This window comes from Periplaneta americana, chromosome 1 (assembly GCF_040183065.1).
Source record: "Periplaneta americana isolate PAMFEO1 chromosome 1, P.americana_PAMFEO1_priV1, whole genome shotgun sequence".
Classification (NCBI taxonomy): Eukaryota; Metazoa; Arthropoda; class Insecta; order Blattodea; family Blattidae; genus Periplaneta; species Periplaneta americana.
In genome coordinates, this window is record NC_091117.1 from 14,353,717 (window position 1) to 14,374,140 (window position 20,424).

Sequence of the window (20,424 nt, forward strand, 5' to 3'; positions counted from 1 at the left end):
ACATTTATTTTGAAAATATAGTGTTGCACAGCAGTGTTGCAAACACTGTGCAATTAAAAAAATCTTCAGATGAAAATTTACCATAATATTTTCGTCTCCATTTGATCCTGAATTCACATAACGTAGTCCATGTGCGCGAATTTTGGTACACACTGTATAGTCGGATTGAATTCTTGATGAGCTCATGGATTTTTCCAATTGACCCAATGCTTCCAGTTGCACTATGGCCCTGGAGTAGACTCAACCTTTAGCAGAGGAGTTTTCTTTGGGGACAAAGATAGCAAGCACATAGGACCGATATCCCTACTGCTACTAATATCAAATGTCTGCAAAAGACAAAACTTTAACCTTCATTGCAGGCCTCGAGGGCTGCAAAAGAGTTAACTTTACTATGCATAATCAATTAATCAAAACTACATTAGTAAAAAAAATTAACTCACCAAAGGGAGAGCCTCCCAAGCGAGCTTCCAGTGCCTGCGTCATGGTGAGGTAGCAGCGATCAGTGAGAGGTGTCTGCACAAGGCGATCCTGCACCCCCAGGTATTCAAATCCGTAGTAGAACTTGGCGTTGGCCATATGGATGGTGAGCTGCTGCAGCACATCTGTCTGCCGAGGGTCGAAGTAGAACCGCATCTCACACAGCCACTCGAATGCTTTGGGACTGGATATCCTGTTTGCTATGAGTCGTCGTGTCACTGTACGCTTGTGCACGAACTCGTTGATCTGAAATGTATCACATGATACCAATGAAAAGAATCTCGACAACACAGTATCCTACACTAAGACACAAAAAACTGATCCTCCTCTACAACAGCAAATAATTATGTAACACAAACAGATCTATAACTTCAACAGTTTTTTGATGATCTCCCAGTTGTTATAGTTTGTTTCTATAACTGGATTTTGCTACCTCTTGTAGCTCCCTAAACTTACAACAATGACTGGGCACTGGTTCCATAAACTGGCCACAATTTTAAGAAAAAATTACCTTCCCATAATGAATCGAACCAGTGTGCATTCCACAACATGACTCATAGGGACGATATCTTGGATCATGATGATACAGCATGGGACATATAAGATACTGAACTCAACAAATGTGTTCCTAGTAGAATGTTTCAATTTGAGAACATTTCGTATATAGGCAACATCATTACGAAAAAAATCTATCAAGCAATCTTCTTAATGTATTCAGCTGTTTGCTGACAACATGAAGTCCACTACAGTCCACTGTAGTCTATTCAGTTGTTGTTTTTCACGAGAAATGACGGGTATTTTGATCGGTGTTCATTATAGATGCCTGTTGCTAGTAGCCAGAGGTGGGGTGTAGTCAATATATACTGCAGGGCTGTGTCTTCTGCAGCTGGTACTGATAATTTTAATTTACCTCTTTTGTGGTTTATGGATGGACAGTACAGAAGAAATTATGGTAAAAGAAAAGTCATTACATATATATTGTCATAAATCAGAGGTTCTTAATATTTTTTTTGGCCAAGATCCAGTAAATTGGATCAACTTGCGAGACTTGTGGTTCTATTTTGAAGTTAAGTATTGCTAAATATTTATTTAAATGTAGAAATTAATTTTATTGATTTGTTATTATACAAAGACGTCATAGTGTTATTTCTGCTCGTAAAACGTAGCTCTAAAGATTTATAATTTTAAATAAAGTACTTTAATTAACCTCTTTTTAATTTCAATTTTTTTTTTTTCAGGAAGAACTGGTGATACGTCCTGAAAGTTATGGTGACGCATGTTTGGGTAGCAATCTATACGTTAAGAACCTTCTGCCATAAATTTCACAGCTTCTATTTCAACTGAACTCTGGTATCCTTAGGCAAGACGTTAACAGTGGACTGGGACCTTGCTAATAAACGCAGTTACAACAAGCAAGGGTTGCAGTCAGAATCATTTCCCAAATACAGGACACAGCTGCAACTCACCAAGTGCTCCAGCTTCTTCCTGCGCAGGGGTGGCTGCTCCTGCAGAACTGAGTCAGCCAGCACATTCAGCGTGGTCTCCACCTGAGACAACACACGCTCCAGGGGCGCCATCTTCTGATCGCCCGCCTGGCTGATCTGATGAAGGGCTGCCTCCACATCTTCGCTCCACAGTATCTGGGCTGCCAGCACAACAATCTGAGCCTGATAGTTGTCGCACCAGTGCATGTATGCCTGTCTGTCAATGGCTCCGTCCTTGAACTGCTTGATGTCCTGCACAGCTTGAGCAAGTGAGGAGGCCAGAGTCAACCTCATCTGTCCTTCCACTAGACTCAGCCACTCGTTGATCTTAGGGTAATCGACTGTTGACACAGCATCAATGAATTGAACCTGTAAGCATACACAATCACTCATTATAACACAATATGCAGACGTCTGTATTCATTGAAGCTTACACAAGCACAATAAAAACTTGATTTTGTGTGACCTCGAATTAATACAAATCCGCTGGTATTCATATGTGGCAATGATTTAAGCAGTGGCGGCCAAAGGCCATTCTGTCAAGTGGGCACAACCTTAATGATGAACCCTGAAAATTAAAAACATATAAAACCAATTTATGTGCATTAACCTTTCTAATTCTTGTAGATGAGCTCCATTTTTCGGTTCTTTCTGCGAGAAAAACCTCTATAACTCTATTGTTGAAGTTCGGAATAGAATGTACCATCTTTCTCTCAATTGAGAGCACTGCTACGCCCAGAGGAAAGTTAAATGGAATTCTAAGTGTAATGCACAGAAATGCGCTGATTCTCACTCGTTCGCACTCACAGATCACGCAGCTGCCTGCCTTCTCACTACCGCAGCACTAGACTTGGGGAAACTCAGTTGAAAACTGTAGTGTGCACTGAAGGCGGCAAAACACCCGCCAAGATTCTCTGTTGTCAGTGACAAAGCTTTTTGAGAACTGCCAACTTCATGTATTGTAATGTAAACTTTCTTTTTTGGATATGATGGAAGCATAAAAGTTTACAGAGAGCATTAACAACATAACTGTGACAAATATAAACGTGATTTATACAATGAGTCGAGCTTCTAAATTAGTAAACTTACATTTAACGTTTTTCATGTCAAGTTTAGCTGTAAAATGTCGTCTGCTATACAGCAAGTATCAACACCCCTAAAAATGGCACGCAGCTAATTGGACTGTTCCTAAACTAAAGAGACTTGGTGGGCACAGCAAACACAGTGCCCAAAGCACACAGTCTGAGGCAAAGAGGTCCGCCTTCCTACAACTCACACCCCCATCCCTTCCTCGTCCATCGCTGGGCACGAGAAGAGAGAGCCCATTTTATTACCTGTTCAGAAAACTTGGGTTTCATAGACTACTGCAGATTATGAAAACATTAGTAGCAATGAAAATGTGAAACTCTTTAAGTTATTATTTCATAATGCAATTAAATTGTATTATAATATAGTCATAATACGATAATAAAAATCATGGGAGGGCACATGCCCATGTGCCCCTTAATAAAAGCCGCCCCTGGATTTAAGTAACAAACTAAAGATTGCAATGCTGGATGAATTCTGGCCGATTGTTCTGTTATTACAAAATGTGTGATATGCAACCTGAAAGCTGACCTTGATCCTCTCCCTCTATTGATCCAAAAGACTCTACAGTGTACATGTACTGATTCTTATATAGATCTGTCAATAGAGGAAATCCCGTCTGCAACAAAAGTAAATTCTAGGCCCTTGAGATTCCGTTTCAGCAGGGGTGTAGAAATTCCAGGTGCCAGTGATTGTGTTTTTGCTATTGGCAAATAAATTTCGTCTCGAAACATTAAAAACAATATAGGTGCATACAAGAACTAATGACACGTAATCATGTTTGGCAGGCCAAATGCTTGGTCCCTACTAATCAGAATTGAAGTTTAGAATGCAATTTTCACACTATGATATTACCTAAATATGGTAAATAAAAAGAAACCTACTAAAACATTACCAAACAGCAAGAGTAAATAAATAATTAGAACCTATCACTATGAACTCATGAAATTAAGTAAAAAAAATAGGCATTTAAATGCTTCTACACCAATAATTCTTATTTATCCCTACCTCATATCGATTTACAACATAAGACAGCAAAATTACATTGCATCGACTGGTGAAGTATTTCTTTTAACACAAGCCTATAAGGAACAGATTTTGACACCATAACTGTAAGCTCTAACCTCTTCTCCCTCCCTGGAAGCAATGCCTGTAATGACAGTGTTGTCTTCATTAAGCAGAATGGCCGCCACACCCGCAAACATCTTCTTGAAGTGTTTCTGGAGACGAGCAACGTTCTTGCTGTTGCCAATGATCTCAAGCAGATCCTCATCTCCAACGAAGTAGAACCTAGACAGACAACACGTGCAAAGCACTGAGCAACACACTTCACAAATTTCAGTTATCATTCCTCAAACAGCAAGGGAACTGATGTATTTGGAGAAATGAGAATTTCTGTTGTCACAGGAAAGAATATGCCAAGAGTGCCAAACAATAGTCTAAATTAGCCTGGGGCACTAAAATGTATAGCAATGAAAGGGGACTGAATCAATACACTACACAAGAGACCTTGAGTATCAGTTGTCGAAAAAAGGCTAAGTAAGTACAGTATACAGGAGACATCATAATTATCATTTATGTGGCTGGATGAATGCAGACGAAAGAGAGGGAGAAAGAAAAAAATGAGTTAAATATGGAAATGAAAGGAACAAGAGAAAAAATAAAAATGAAAGGAAAGTAGATGAGGAAAGAGAGTAAGACAAAGGGTAAGGAAAACAGATCAGAGGAAAAGAAAATGTGTATTAAATGAAAAAAAAAAAAATATATATATATATATATAATAAGAAAGGAAAAAGAAAAGGAGAAAGAGGAGAGAGAAAACCAGAACGACGAAGATAGGAAGGAAGAGGGAAAAAAAAGAGGAGAAAGAGGTAGGTGTGGGTGAAGAAAACAAAAAAAGGAAAAAGGATATAGAAAGCAAGACTATAACAAGAAACAGGAAGAAGGACAAAAAGAATGAAGGGAAGATTAAGAAAGTAGAAAGACGAGGAGAGAGAGAAAAAGAAGGGAAAGAGTAATTCGGGACAGAGGAAGCAGGAATAGAAGAGGAAGAATTAATGAGAAAGACGAGCAACAAGAATACACGAAAGAGACAGCTGTTAGAGAAGAAGAAATGAACGAGAAAGACGAAAATAAAACTACTAGAAAGAGAAAAGAGGAAGCACAGAGGGAAGATGAAAAAATGAGCGAGAAAGACAAGAAAGAGGAGGAGGATAGAGACAATGACGAAAACAGAAAATAGGAAGAAAAACAATAAAGACAGAAAATAAGTAAATGGGAAAGAGGAAGCAAGAAGAATACAAGAATGGAGGAAATGATGATAAAGGGGAGAAGAAGGGAACGAGGAAGACGAGAAATTGGAAGGAAAAAATAAATATAAGAAAGAATAAGGGGAAAAGAAGAAGCAAAAGAGGATGTCGAGGAAGAGGGGAAAAAAATAGAGCAAAGAAATTGTAAAGAAAAGGAAGATGAAGACAGGGGAGGGCGAATGGGTGGAGGAGGAAATCAGGAAAAGTCGGGGAAAAAGAAAAGAAATAAAAGAACAGAAAAAGGCAAAGGAGAAAAGATAAAAGAAACGAGGAGAAAACAGAAGAAAAAGGAGAAGTGTATGAGAATAAACAAGCCATTACCTTGGGAAAGAAGTCCTCTCGCGCTCCAAATACTCTCCAAGTGCCTTCTGGATCTTCCCCAACAGGTCAGCCAGTCTCTCAAGAGACCGCTGAACTCCTGGTATGTTGAGGACATCCATGACCATTGGAGATTTTGTTACCTTCTTCATGAGACCCAAGAACTCGGAACTGTAATCAAGAAATTCAGTCTAGGACACCAGACTCACAATAAAGAAAACTCCACACAAAAATGTAATAAAAGCTACAAGATTATTCGTGAATAAATCTTGCCTGATGCTCTGGAAGCGAGATGTTTCCACAGGAAGCAGAACTTTGATGTCTGCACTGCCTGAGAAGATGCCCTCGAGGTACACCCAGCGTCTCTGAACATCGATCCACACATCAAACAAGGCATTGATGCGGTTCAGCTTTTCTTCCCAAGTTAGGGCTTCCTCTTCAAACACCTACACAGCGCAATATCACAGCTTCTGTCAATGCAGTCACATGCTTCTGTACCAGTTCATTTTAGGTCAATACATTTCCAAATACCATACTTCCATTCACAAGTTTGAAAAATAAACTCTTGTTAAATAACCTGTTCCTAAACTGTGGTGAAATGGACCGTATCTGAGTTTGTTTGGAGTAATAATATTTTGAAAGGAACCAACATACATACAATCACTTGCATGTGCACAACCATCTCATACACAGACATACATTCTCAGTCTTTCTTTTTCTATTGTGTGCACATGCATTCATACATGCACGCATGTACGCACACAAAGCGTCAGATATATGGGTGAATATTCTGAAATGGGCAAATATGAATAACAAAACTGGAAAAAATATATTATATTAAATTGTGTACTTTTTTCTCACATTAGTTACATTTGCTCCTATTATTGAAGATTCTGGTATCAGTTGAGCTTAAAAAAAATTTTATGTGAGATTTTCTAATTAAAAAAAACCCAAGGGATTATTATTTTTCCCTTACAGCCCATTGTTTAAGGTATCTTCTAAACTTCTGTACTTCAGATTTCACTTGTTTCCGAACATTTCTTTTTTCACGAGCAGTCATATCTGCTATTTTCTTTCTTTTTTTTTATATTCTTTGCCATAGTCCCTTTTCTTCTGCAACTCCTCTTCAGTCATATTTTCTCTCTGCCTACGTATCTTCTCCCTTTCATATTTCCTACTTTCATCATCAGACTTTTTTTCTTTCCTATAAACAATCACATGAAATAATATTCGAAGTTACTTTATCCACCAGTATTTAATAATTGTATGTTAAATGAAACCTCGGTCCCACAATAAAGGGACTGACATTACAAGGGACTGTTGTTACAAATTAGTATAATTTCCGCAATAGTGATGACAAAATAAATCGTTAAAAATATCATGGAGGTTAGATTTTTTAGTCGACAAACATTGTAATGTTTTGCATATACTACGAAAGTTTAATATATACAAACTATGTTTAATGCCACCTGTGACCGGTGTTACCAATAGAAAACATAACATTCAGTCATCAGTGATGATTTTTGTATTTTTCAATAAAATAAATTACGACAATGGACGAAAAGTTTTTTAACTGGCGCCATGTTGACCTCTCATCACTATCAACCATTAAAATTTACCACATGAAGCAAAATTGTCTTTTGTGTAGCTCTTTTATTTTGAGGGACCGGCATTACGAAATTTTTGGGGACAAACTTTACGTTAAAGTTGTGTCCTTTCAGAATTAAACAACAATTCCTGTCTTTCGTAAGTATTTTAACTATTTATTTTTATAATCTTGGCCGAGGAAATAAAATCAAATCGAAACATTCCGAGAAAAACTTAGTAAAACAGGGACATAGGGACTGTAGTTACATTTTGATGTTTGGACGTTATTTTTTAATTATAAATTTTAAAATTAATCCTTTTATGCTTTGTTTCCAACTAAAACATGCGAGAGTTAGTTAATTAAACGCAAAAGTAATCAGTTAACATTTTCAAGAAACTCCTCAAATCAGCTGGGACATACATTTACCCATTTCAGAATATTCACCCATATACTCTTAAATTCACGCTCTCACAAACCCTTATTCTCTAACATATTCAAGAGAGAGACACTCAATCTTTTACATCCACATTCACTCCCTCTCATACTCACTTCCATACACATGTCCATTAACTCTCTCACACACTCCACTTTCACATTCACATTTATAGAACTCTCATTTTATACTGTCTTTCGGCAAGAAAGAAAAATACCTCACTGAAATCTTATTCATTGCAAAGAGACTCCTCTAATTTTTAGTAACAGTTTACCTTCTCTAGAGCATTTGAAACAAGCAGCATGCAACGAACATATATGCTCAGTGAACAAATGAATTTCGTTTGCGCACTGTACCTTGTAATACGGAGACAGCTTCATGGCTGCCACAGAGTTGATGTGCTCCTTCACTTTGTTGAACAGATCGTCCCAGCCTCGGATCAAGCGACATTTGTTCTGATAGTTGATCAGGTCCAGCTCGTAGTTCTGCCATGATTCTCTCACCTACAACAAGCCAAGCATCACAGAAAAGATGATATTGTGAACTTCTATCATGTAAGGAGCAATTGAACAATCTTTCAGCTATAACGTGGAGTTGTTCAGTGCTTTATGAAGAACTTTAGAATTTAAATAGACAACTGAAGAAATTAATAAAAATAAATAGGCACACATACATATGAACCAATAAACAAATGAATAAATGAACATTAATTAATGTCAAGTAAATAAAAAAAGATTAGATTTAATATGGGGGCTATAAAATCTACAAAAAACATTATGGTCTGACACATAAGATAATATCAGAAATAAGTTTCTCATACATTTCATAACAATTCAGTTTCTTTAACATCTGTAAATGATGTTACTGCTTATAGTTTACTTTTTCAAACTCATTTACAAGACATATCAGTACACAAATGAAGTTATCTACCATGCACCGAAAGAAGAAACATTTACATTTTCATTTTCTGGGTTGCATATAGAAACTATTCCTTATAATACTGAAAAGTATATCTGACCTCGTTTACAATTTTCAGGGCTTCAGTACCAGGATATTCGGCAATATCCTAAGTGGTGCAGAAGAGAAAGGGGGAGGGGGGAGAATTAGTGCGTGCATTTCAATGATTCAAAATCCAGTACAAAACTATTGCCACACTAAGGACTTCTGTTTTATATTGGAGCAGTGCAGATGATGATGATGATGATGATGATGATGATGATGATGATGATGATAATAATAATAATAATAATAATAACAACAATAATAAAAAAGAATTAAACATTTTTGGGCTCAAACCAACTTCCCAATAATTTCATTTATCACTTCATTTCATAGAAGATTAAAAAATAGACTAGACTTCAACGAATTGCTATAATGTGTTCATGATTTCAAATAAGGACTTATTAATTTTTGTGTAAGTGCGATATTCATTAAGTAGTATAAACCAACCTGAAATTTAGGAAAAATGGCTGCACACACACACATACATGATATGCTGCAAACGATTCTTTTTATACATTAGAAATGCTGCAAAAATATACTTCAGCGAAAATCTCGAAATGGAATTTTTGCACCATCACAACATTTTCTCCATTTCATATAATGAGAGAGTAAAATTGAAGCAGATCTGAATGCATATGAAAGAATACGATTAAATAATTTTTGAAAGGGTAATAAATTTTGGTGGTGAATTCAGGTAAAAATGTTGACAAAAGTCTGAGTTTCTGGTAGTATTTAGTTACCTGCTTCAGGAACTCCTCCAGAGCCATCTCTCCTTGTGCTACCAAGATTATGTCTTTCACCACAGCTTCATTCTTCTGCAGATTCACATCCCATACTTGCCCAAGGGTAAGATCTGACAGCACCCAGTTCACACGCAGTTGCTTCATCAGCAGCTTCCAATGTCGCTCCTTCAGGGCATCTGACTTCAGCTCCACAATCATCATGTTCACCTGAAAAGGTACAAGTTCATCTAAGGTTACACAACTGGAGAAGTGACTCAATTTGCACGTCAGAAATATTTTTCTTGCCCAAATAAAAACTCAACCTTCTCGTAAGTAAACTCCTTAAATTGTTGAACATTTATAACTATTAAAAATGTCCTTAAATTACACTTATTTTCCCACAGAAACGGTCACATTATTATGCAGTCCTTTCTTATTTGAGAAGTCACTACATTCCCACTGCTAAAATTCTCTATCTGCTCTAACAACCAGCCTAGATTATCCAAGACAATAACAAAGAAGAGTAACCCCAATTAGCTCTGCAAAACCCTCCACAATATTATGCCACTTCTTTTTTCTCTTCCTAATCACTAGAGATACCTTATTTTTTTCAAAATAATTCACGTAGATCTCGTGTGAAGCTGCTTTTGATTGTAGAAGGAAGTTTTTAGGTAATAATATCTTTGACACAAACATTTTAGGAAATATGCACTTCAAATTGTAGTACTACAGTGGGTCTCCGGGCACTGCAACTTATTTGGCAATGAGCAGGCCGATGCCTTGGCAAAAAAAGGTGCTAAAATTTTACAAACATTTCCTAAACCAACACCCTTCCAGACAATAAAATTATACATCAAAGAAGTTGCCCACAACATCCACTCCCATGAGATTGCAGAAAGAACATATGGCAAACACTGGAGAAGGGGCCTTCTATCAATACCTAACGGACCAAGAAGATTGGCAGTCGCACATTTCCGCCTTGCAACTGGTCATGACTGCTTGGCACAGCATCTCCACCGTTTCGGTATTTATCAACATCCAACCTGTGCCCTTTGTGACCTTCAAGAAGCGATGAATAGGGATCATCTCCAACGCTGCCCAGCTCTAAAATCACTGACTGAATGTGCCAGATACTGGGAAGTGAGAAGCCTCATGCCTCTGTTATTTAATTAGTTCTTAGTTATTAGTTCTTTAAGGATTTTGTTTAGTTCCTTCATTAGATTTAATTTTAAGTTGTATTAAGTTAATTGTTTTAATTTTGAGGTTGTGTATAGGTAAAAGATAAGTTATCTATGTACCTGTCATTTGCATAAATAAATAAATAAATAAACACTTCAAATTGTTTAATTATGACTGTGTATCACGCAATAAAAGCATTTAGGAAGAAGCTAGTTAAGAGCTGATTTAAGTAATATTCATTTTAAGTTATTTTTTTTAATATAGATAATGATTTTTTTAGTAAAAAATTATGTACAGTATTTCATATGCATAATATTGGATTATTTGATCCATAGGTACTGAATATCAACAGAATGTGTAACAGTTTTGTACAAACTACTGTAGAGAGAATATGAAAATACTTTTTTTTTTTTTTTTTGTAATTTCACAGAATTTTTTTTTCTTATAAGACAAACATGTTTAATGTCATTGCACCCTAAGAACAACAATGTTTAAAGTTTAAGGAAACACTATGGAGTTTTTTAATTTTTTATTGGGCCAACTGAAATATTTTCAGGGTACATTCAGAGCACATTTGAGTATATATCATGAAGATTTTAATGACTATGCTGAACGATGCTGTTTCTTTTATTTTTTATATACAGTATATATTATTTTGGCGATAGAAAGATGGCTTCAAGTTTAACCCCTTACTTTTTAAGTTTAACATTAACAGAAATTTATGTGCTCTGAATATGTTCTGTACTGAAGTAAGTCCTTTAGTCAAAGTCAATTACTGCACAGGAATTACATATTGTAACTATCTTTTTTTTGTAAGTGTCACTGCTTTACCTTTGTGTATCCCTGTAGAAGTTTCTTCACATATTCGTATGATGAATACTGCCGCAGTCTGGCAGGCAGTTCCTTCAGCTGTGCCATCAAAGTGTCCAGCTGTTGCCGTAGTTTTCGAGGCTGAACTGACAGCCATGGCTTCTCCCTGATCTCGTCAATTTGTGCCCAGATTCTCGACAGCTCAGACCACACACCACGCAAGTCTTGCAGCTCCTCGAACACGACCTGCATCCTATCCTCACTCGTGCTCACACCACCTGACACGGCACAGAACAAAAGAATGTCAAATGTTACCAGTTGTTACCCTCCACATAATTTCCACCTCAAAGAACAATTAAGATACCATCAGATGTGCTAGAGCACTGAAGTACAAAATGCTGCGGGATAAAAAAAATACTCCAGTATCAAAATAATGAATATACATTGTGTATAGATACAAATCGTCCACTATCACCTGAGCTAGTGAGAATATTTTCTGGCAAAGAACATTCATTTTGGAAGATACTGCACACATTATTTGCTTCTAACTACAGTAAACCCCCGATAAGACACTGTTCAAGGGACCGGGTGTAAACCGTGTATTAACCAGGACCACGTATTAGGCGAGTATATCAATTTTGACCTATATACAATATCTATTAGCATTTTTCTTTATTGAAATACATGATTCATGAAAGGTAATACAGTATTACTCCATTATGTAATTACTGTACTGTAAGTCAAAGACATTTACAGTATGTACTGTAATTAATTCTTTCGACAAAAAAAAAAGAAAAAATCATTTATAGATGTTTGCTGTGTGCGTGTACTCCAAGTCCTCATGTTTACCACACTTCAGTTTCTGCGATTACATCCTCCCAACATCGCAGCTGTAGTGATTGAGTCGCGATTTTTTATTAGCATTCTTAATGTCGATGATGGGATTCCTAAGGAACCAGAGAGTTGTTTCTGATTAAGAGTACTGTTCTCATCGTACTTTCGTAAGATTTCCAATTTTTTCGACATAGAAAGCGCTTTTTGTTTAACACTCATTGTAATCACATTGACAGACACTTCAATACAAAAAAGGACAACAAACTGACCAGCAAAAATTTCCAGAATTTTATTATTGCCGAGTGAGGAATGCTGTTTGAGAGAGAGGGTTAGCAAGAGGGTGAGGTATTGTAACTGTATGTAGGCTTTAACCACGCAGGTAAGGAGTCGAATAAAAGAGCGTAACAAGAGAGTGGGGTATACTAAGGTATGAAGTATGAAAGTTTAAATGTGGAGGTAAATGGTCGAATGCCAATACTTTTCAGGTTAATGGCACCAGTGAGTTCAATGACCAAGATGTTTCATTGCTGTTACAGTACATTGCTGAAAATTACATCGAAAATATCCCACAAAACAGCGTATTATGTGGGACTTGAGCGCAACGGGGTATTTTATAAAGGCGTTATATATGAAATGTGCAGGGACCGGACAAAAAAGGCGTATTACACAGGATAGCGTAATAAGCGGGCGCGTCTTATCGAGGTTTTACTGTATATTTATAGCAAGAATAATGCATCCAGAGGAGACATTCATTGTAAAATTTTCGTGACGGCTGTACTAATTGAATGGCTCTTTGAATTCAGAGACATCCGTAACATTTTGTTTGTGAAAGAACATATCCACGGATTTGGATAAACATAAAAGTATACCTGGCTCCTGCAGCTCGAGAGCCTCCTTGGCCTTTGCGACATTGTCCCGTTCCTCCTTGAGACGAGCAAACTTGCTCTCATACAGCTGCAAGTGCTGCAGTGCCTCGTCTGGTCGCAGGTGTCCCTCCACAGGCTTGCTTCTCTCCCAGTCATTCAGGAAGTCGTTTGTTCGAGTTTCCACTGCTTTGTCCTCAGCCACTATCTTCATCTGCAGGCTTGCAACCTGAAAAATATTAATTCTGCAGTCAATACAACATTCCAGGTCACACTGACAATATAGTGCCTATGCAGGCCTGTACAGTGACAATACCTAACTAAAGTCTATTCCTATCACCAACAACAAGGATATTTTATGCAAACAAATTTTAAGATTAAATTATTTTTGTGCGAAATCGTGCGTATTTGCTTGGTTTCCGCACAAAACCAATCCGCAGAAAGTCTAAAATTCCACATTCAGTATTCCCAACCTAACACAATAACAATTTCCCTCTTCTTACCGCTTATGTGACATATTGATTTTACCGATTTAGGCTTTTAACATATTATTTTTAGACACGTTCATTATAGTAATAATTATAAATTGGAAACTTACCACTGCAATTTCACCTAAATTGCACTGTTAATTATTGTTTTTAAATACTTGAAAAAATTAAGTAAACTCTACAACTCCACTAAAGTTACTGCATTCGTGATGCAAGTAACATTAAGGAAGCCGTGAAAAAATCAACAAGATTCCAGACTCATCAAAGACAGACGTATATCACGGCCTGCTGGAGTATAGTAAACACAGAAAACATTTTAAAGCAAAAATGTTGAAGATAGATACTGAAGCTTTCCTGGCGACGTGATAATTCGAAATTTTCTCGGGCTTCCAGCCAGGTCATAAGTTGGTGATCCACCGACATTTCGAGGATGTTCATCTTCCTCATCTTCAGGGATGAAGATGAGGAAGATGAATATCCTCGAAACGTCGGTGGATCACCAACTTATGACCTGGCTGGAAGCCCGAGAAAATTTCGAATTATAGATATTTTTGTTTGCAAATTTGCCGTCATTGAACAGAAACCAAGATGGAGATTTCATTGCAACTAATTAGAAATTCCTCTTTCAGGTATGTAATAAACGATCTTCGCACAAAATAATGTACGATACACGAGCGGTATGTTTTCTTTCAATTCTCGGAAATTAAAAAAGCTCAACTACGTTTTGCTTTTTCAAACTTTTCCTCGAACATCAAAACTCAACATACCGCTCTTGTAACGCATATTACTATTTTCTGCATCTACTGCTCTTCCCTCTTGATAGAGGGGAGCACACTCAGCCAGTTACGAGACTTCTTTAACATACTGCCAGCCTGAAGTGGACTGTGGGTCTGTAACCTGGTACTATCCCAGCATTCACCTGAAGAGTCTTGGGAAACCACGAAAAAGCCAAGTCAGGATAGTAGGTCACTAGTACTGAAACCCAGATCTCCTGAATACAGGGCGGACATGTTAACTACTACACCAAAGTGCTGAAAATAATTTAAAAACGATTAAATTCTACATATATCACTGTGCTCAAAAGTGTAACAGTGACAGAGTGAATCAACATGATTTACTTTTGATAACAGTAACCCTTATTGTCGAGTGTAATTAATTATCTTGTTTTTGTGCAAGAGCAATTAAGACTATCTGATCAAGCAGTGTCTGCTAGACTAGATGGCATTTCAGAAGACAGTCAGCTACTACATGCGCCGTAGCATTTCTGGTATGAGACGTCACAAACTTCTACAGTAGAACCAATAAGAATCAGTCTATAACAAGTACTTCCAGAGTTCGTTTGTTCACGTGTGAGTGTTTCAATACATGTTGTTGTTATCTAATGCCGGGCTTTGGCAATGAAGCCATTAGCGTTCTTGCTCTCCAATATTTCTCTATGTTAATTAGCATAAGTGTAACCGTTTAAGTTGGGCACCAATTTTTTGTTTGTAATGGTGGTTACATCACCCACTCACGTAAACCCCCAGTATGACTGGAGGGCTACACCTGTCGTTGGTTAAGGGTCCATCGGACCTGGCCGGGAGGAGTTTTAGAGTCCACCGACCTTTCTCACAAGCACCACTTGTGGAACATTTCTACGCTGTGGCAGGCCAGCGTAAGAGATGAAATAGCATTTCCTCTATTTCTGATGTTGTGGTTATACCGCCAATACTCGGTCTGTTTCAATACATTGAATAAGTAAAACTAACATTTACTGTGTGTGTAAGATAAATAAATGGAAGAAGAGACTGTAAAAAGACAAGTACTGCACAGGCAGACGCGGAAAATAGTGTTTAAGGTGTATAATTATTTTAAAAACGTTGACGAGCAGAATGCTGCCGGCCATCTTGATGTTGACTGCAATGTTGTCAACGCGCAAGAAACGACTGCAGAAGCATGTGGTGTGGGATTGAGAAACGTGCAAAGAATATTGTTAGTGAAGAAAAGAGAGTTTGTTTGGTGTTATGCTTACAGTAATCAAGGGCTAAGGTCATTATTGTCTTTTGATAATATAAATTCTCTCCTGCACTATTTGCATCACACGTGCTCGTGAAGTACGATGTGGCAATGTTGTACACTGCCTTGCTCTCTCTATCTGTCTCTCTCGACACAAACACTAGCAGACTACTGCTTTACAAATTGCCATCGACTCTAGATGTCACTTTTTTTTATAATTTATAAAAAATTGTCAATTTCTGCTAATTAACTCTATAAAACTATATTTAAAACTTGAAAATTAGTTGCAAGTTGGGCATTGTAACAACATCTAGACATAATGAAATAAACATTAAGTCCAAAACATTTAATATTAACTGGGGTGCAGGAACACCCCATGTGAATACTAATGTTAGAAAGAACTGCACAACTTCTCAAGGGTTAAATTTATATATCAATGGCATATATTTTATGCGACCATGTACCAAAAAAGGATCAGCAGAGGCAAAAAATGAGAAAAGGAAGATGACAGAAGGAGAAGAAAGAAAAGGGGAGGAAGAAAAAAAAAGAGGAATAGAAAGAAAGGAAGGAAGGGGTAAAGCAACAGAAGATGAACTACTACAAAACTGTGGAGACCTACATACCTGAGTTTGAATGGATGAGTCCTTTCGCTTAATAATCTCATTGAATGCTCCCCATTCGCCTTCGATGTTATCCACATGAAGCCAACTGCTGGGAAACTGGAATCTTTGTCTCTCCAATATGCGCTGACCTTCTCTGTATACTTCCACCTATGAACAGCACCAGAGAAATAATCAAGTAAACTCTAACAAGGTAGTGTACACTGAAAAATTGAAATTCTTCTAAGTCTCAATTTAAATAGTGATTTACGTCACAATGGGTTACAAAAATCCGAAAGAAGAGATTTATCATTTATTGCAAATTTGTTTTATATCCCAATTAATTTACCAAATAACCAACATAAGGGCAAGAATGTTTGCTGCCTATACTGGCTGTCAGTCTTACACATTCAGAAAACAACTCTTTTCAATTCCATACTTTTGTAATGTATTTATTAAAAAGAGGTTTTAGATAGAATTGCTCTAGAATACTACACACACTGGTCATTCACTTTGACTGACAAGCTCAATCATTGGTCAGAAAAATAGATTTTTGTTACTCCAATAAATAAAATAATTTTCTTCACCTCGAGAAAGCTGATCCAACCTTCAAAATGTTCGGTTTTTCGCAATTACTTATACCAGCAATTATAAAACATCTCTATTAACTCACCATTTCTCCACTACTCATTAAAAATATTATTTAACTCTTCTTATTCTCAATTTCAGTACGAATTTACTTACATACAGTGAAACTACTCTGAAAAACTGCTCATATTAACAGATCATCCCTCTTACAGACTAATTTTTCTTAGAACCGATGTAAAAACCCAAAGAACAAATGTATCTTTACCCTAGTTAAGGACTACTCCATTCCCCAACCAGCCATTGAATAGCTATTTTATCAATCTTACTCTCTTCAAGAGACTAAATTTACAAATTAAAATACAGTATTATAATTAACACTTAACAGATGTCAGCCTTCGTGCACAATGGGCAGTGGCTATTTGCGAGGCAACTCTTAATTTTGAGATATTACCGAATAGAAATGTTGTAATAAAAAATAATAGAATGGAGATGAAAATAATATACAGTAGAACTTGGTTATAACGACATCCAAGGGACCTTAAAAATTATGTTGTTATAAAACAGTGTCGTAGTAACCGAGATTCAGATTATCAATCTAGTTCGGTGGAAAATGAAAAATAACAAACTTAATTAGACTTATTTTAGATTTATATATTGACTTTTAAGCCTACAGTGAACATAATAACATACACGTAGGCCTACAATTATAAATACAGTATTCTGTATTAAAACAGTTTGTTCAGTACTCACCAAACTACTTTACTTAGAAGTGAAGTAATCAGTCATTTTACTCTGTTGTCTTCTACTTGCCCAATACACACTTTCTAGGGCTAAATTAAGTTCCAAGTTCATAATTTCAGTTGCAATTTCACTGCTCCCTTCCCTTGCTTCATAGAACATGTTCATAATTCTAATGACTTCTAAAGCGTCATTCACTTCTTTTAGTGGCCATATTGCGTTAAAATGCGTGCACTTAGTGAAAACTTCCTATCGAAACTGATCAAATACCGCATGAATTCGGGCAGGCTACAATGGGGTGGGGAACCTGCCTGCATTCCAGAGGTCTAAGACAAAAAGAGACTGTAAACAATTTGTCAGGGTCAGATTTCAACAAAATATTTCTTAAAATACTTTGGTTCTTAGAAAATCTTATTCCAAACTGAGGTTGAAAATGACGTTATATGCGAGGTAGACGCATATGCGTTTGTCGTATTAAGCAAGGTAGGAAATCATATGTCTTATGGGGAATTAGTTGGGGCCACAGAATATTTGACATTATAGGCGAGGTGTCGCAAAAAACGAGGTCGCTATAACCAAGTACAACTGTAATCCAAAAAAGATATTCATTCCTTCTTTCTTTTGTTATTTCTTTGTAATGAACACAGAAGATAGTGATGATCACAAACCGCCTCTGCTGTCTAGCTCACTGCAACCGATGCTCCCCACTCCCTGACTTCACTTTGTGTGTAGTGACTGTAGCGGGTAGTATTTATATTGCATCATGAATTTGTGACGTTTTGAGATGCATGCTCTAAGGAATGAGGGAATTTGTAGCAAGAAAGAGATTGTTGTTGAGAGTTGTGACTTCAGGATTTGACTGAGAATTACCTGTACGGTATTTGCTTCCTTGTTAATAGTTTCATTAGTATTCAAAATTATTATACAAGTGACAATTTAAAAAAATATTAAAAAAACTGTCTGATATCACCTCATTTGACGGTAATATGTAAACTGTGTTGGAAGTGCTGAGAAACTTTTAATTGCCTGCACAGTGTGTTGTTATCCCTGAAATGTTAGGAACCTTTTACGCACTAGAATACTTTCTTCACATCTTGTATAATATATCAGACTAAGATATTTGGCTGGGGTCTTACCTGCTTCTCCCATGCTTTCATCTTCCTCTTGAGTGACTGCACATATGTTATAAATGTCACTGCATCGGATGTGCTGGCTGCTTCAATTGACTGTTGCTCTAATTCACTGCGTGACTGTAATCAATACATATTGGTTAAGGCACTCATAGAAAGTGGATTCTACAGCCTAAAACGGAATGCATTAAAAAAATTATACATTACAAGTACAAGATAAGGATACAGATGGCATTAAATCATGAATATATGAACACAGAGAAAGACAAACAGGTCAGAAAGCACAACACAAAACATGTTGCAAATAATGTGTTTGTGTATGGGGACATTAAAATAGCAATTAAAAACTTACTAACTTGTTGCAAAAATGCCACATTATAAAATGTGTTGCTGATTGAGTAGTAAGAAAATTGTGTTACTCCTTGTCAATAAAGTGGTCACTAGGTTATAAACTTTGGTATTGTACACTTCTAGAAACAAAGATCACTAATACACTGTAGACGTCTGGACAGATAAAAGCAGGAAAGAAGAGATGTTCCAGAACTCTACTGGCAAACAAGAGAGTTACTGGTGCAAACCAATATCCAAGCACTGAAAACCAACCAACACTTCTAGAAACATACAATGACCGGCCCTGATGGCTATATTTCTGGACTTCAAGTACAATTGGACATCATTGTTTCATTATCATGTTACTCTTTTAGATGTCTCTGTACATTAGAAACTAAACAGATATAATTGTGTCATTATGTAAATACTTTTGAGACCCATAAGTAACGAATGTGCTGGAATAAAAAGTTTAATATGAAGTGACTGAAACGTTTTTAACATTTCTATAGTTTTAAGTTTTCAAAAGTTTTTATATCTTATTAATCTCTAGTATACTTTTTACTAAGAAACAATAATGAATGTTTGGTTCTGTAAAAGTCAATAAAAGAAGGTTATGTTATAAAATTATCGGTATAATATATATCTTCTAATACCTAACAATTCATTACATATTAATCGTTGTTTAAAAACATATTCTAGTATAGGATGTCAAAATATGTATATACAGACTGATCATAATAGACAATTAACAAATGAAAGGCATTTTTTGCAGAAAAGGAAAAAATGAAATCTAAAACTTCAGTGAATTTCTTTTTATTTATTTATTTTTATGATTCGTCTTTAACCTCCAGATTCTCAAAACACTCATTCGTATAAATGAGATGTTTTCCTAACCATCTGATATAGTTTATAAGCTGAAAGGTACAAGTCTAACTGAAGTCAAGAAATTTACAAAATTAATATAAGGATCGCTGAAAGTACAAATTTGTAAAATCTAATTGACCTGGAATAAAGATATACTATAATACAAAGTCTAAAATAGCAATAGCTTCGAATACAGACATACATAAAATGGAATTTAAGTAGAATCCAGGCTATTGAGATGAAAATTTTGTGCTAAGTTTTACGAAAAAAAAAAAAAAAAAAAAAAAAAAAGACGAAAGAACCTTATACGAAATGCTGAAATGAGGATTACCGGTGTTCTAAATATGCGAAGTAAAAAACAAATTAAAAAAACTAACAGATTAAAATAGGGGGCGGCCGGGTAGCTCAGTTGGTAGAGCAGCTAGCTACGGACTGGAAGGTCTGGGGTTCGATCCCAGGTGGTGACAGGATTTTTTCTTGTTGCCAAACTTTCAGAACGGCCCAGAGGTTCACTCAGCCTCCTATAAAATTGAGTACTGGATCTTTCCCGGGGGTAAAAGGCGGTCAGAGCGTGGTGCCAACCACAC

The 20,424-nt window shown here is 36.5% G+C and overlaps 1 protein-coding gene across 8 annotated transcripts in view; it reads right to left on the bottom strand.

Annotated features, from left to right (window-relative positions):
* The window catches only part of Dhc64C (dynein heavy chain, cytoplasmic), a 162,187-nt gene that overhangs the window by 92,072 nt on the left and 49,691 nt on the right, over window positions 1-20,424 (bottom strand). For all 8 annotated transcript variants that reach the window (XM_069838938.1, XM_069838772.1, XM_069838723.1 and 5 more), the window contains 11 exons: window positions 18,650-18,763; window positions 16,212-16,358; window positions 13,112-13,334; window positions 11,430-11,686; window positions 9,438-9,647; window positions 8,052-8,198; window positions 5,948-6,120; window positions 5,678-5,845; window positions 4,172-4,337; window positions 1,944-2,330; window positions 441-723 (listed from right to left, as the gene is read on the bottom strand). In XM_069838938.1, coding sequence (XP_069695039.1) covers window positions 441-723; window positions 1,944-2,330; window positions 4,172-4,337; window positions 5,678-5,845; window positions 5,948-6,120; window positions 8,052-8,198; window positions 9,438-9,647; window positions 11,430-11,686; window positions 13,112-13,334; window positions 16,212-16,358; window positions 18,650-18,763 — 2,275 coding nt within the window. The remainder of the gene's footprint in view (window positions 1-440; window positions 724-1,943; window positions 2,331-4,171; window positions 4,338-5,677; window positions 5,846-5,947; window positions 6,121-8,051; window positions 8,199-9,437; window positions 9,648-11,429; window positions 11,687-13,111; window positions 13,335-16,211; window positions 16,359-18,649; window positions 18,764-20,424) is intronic.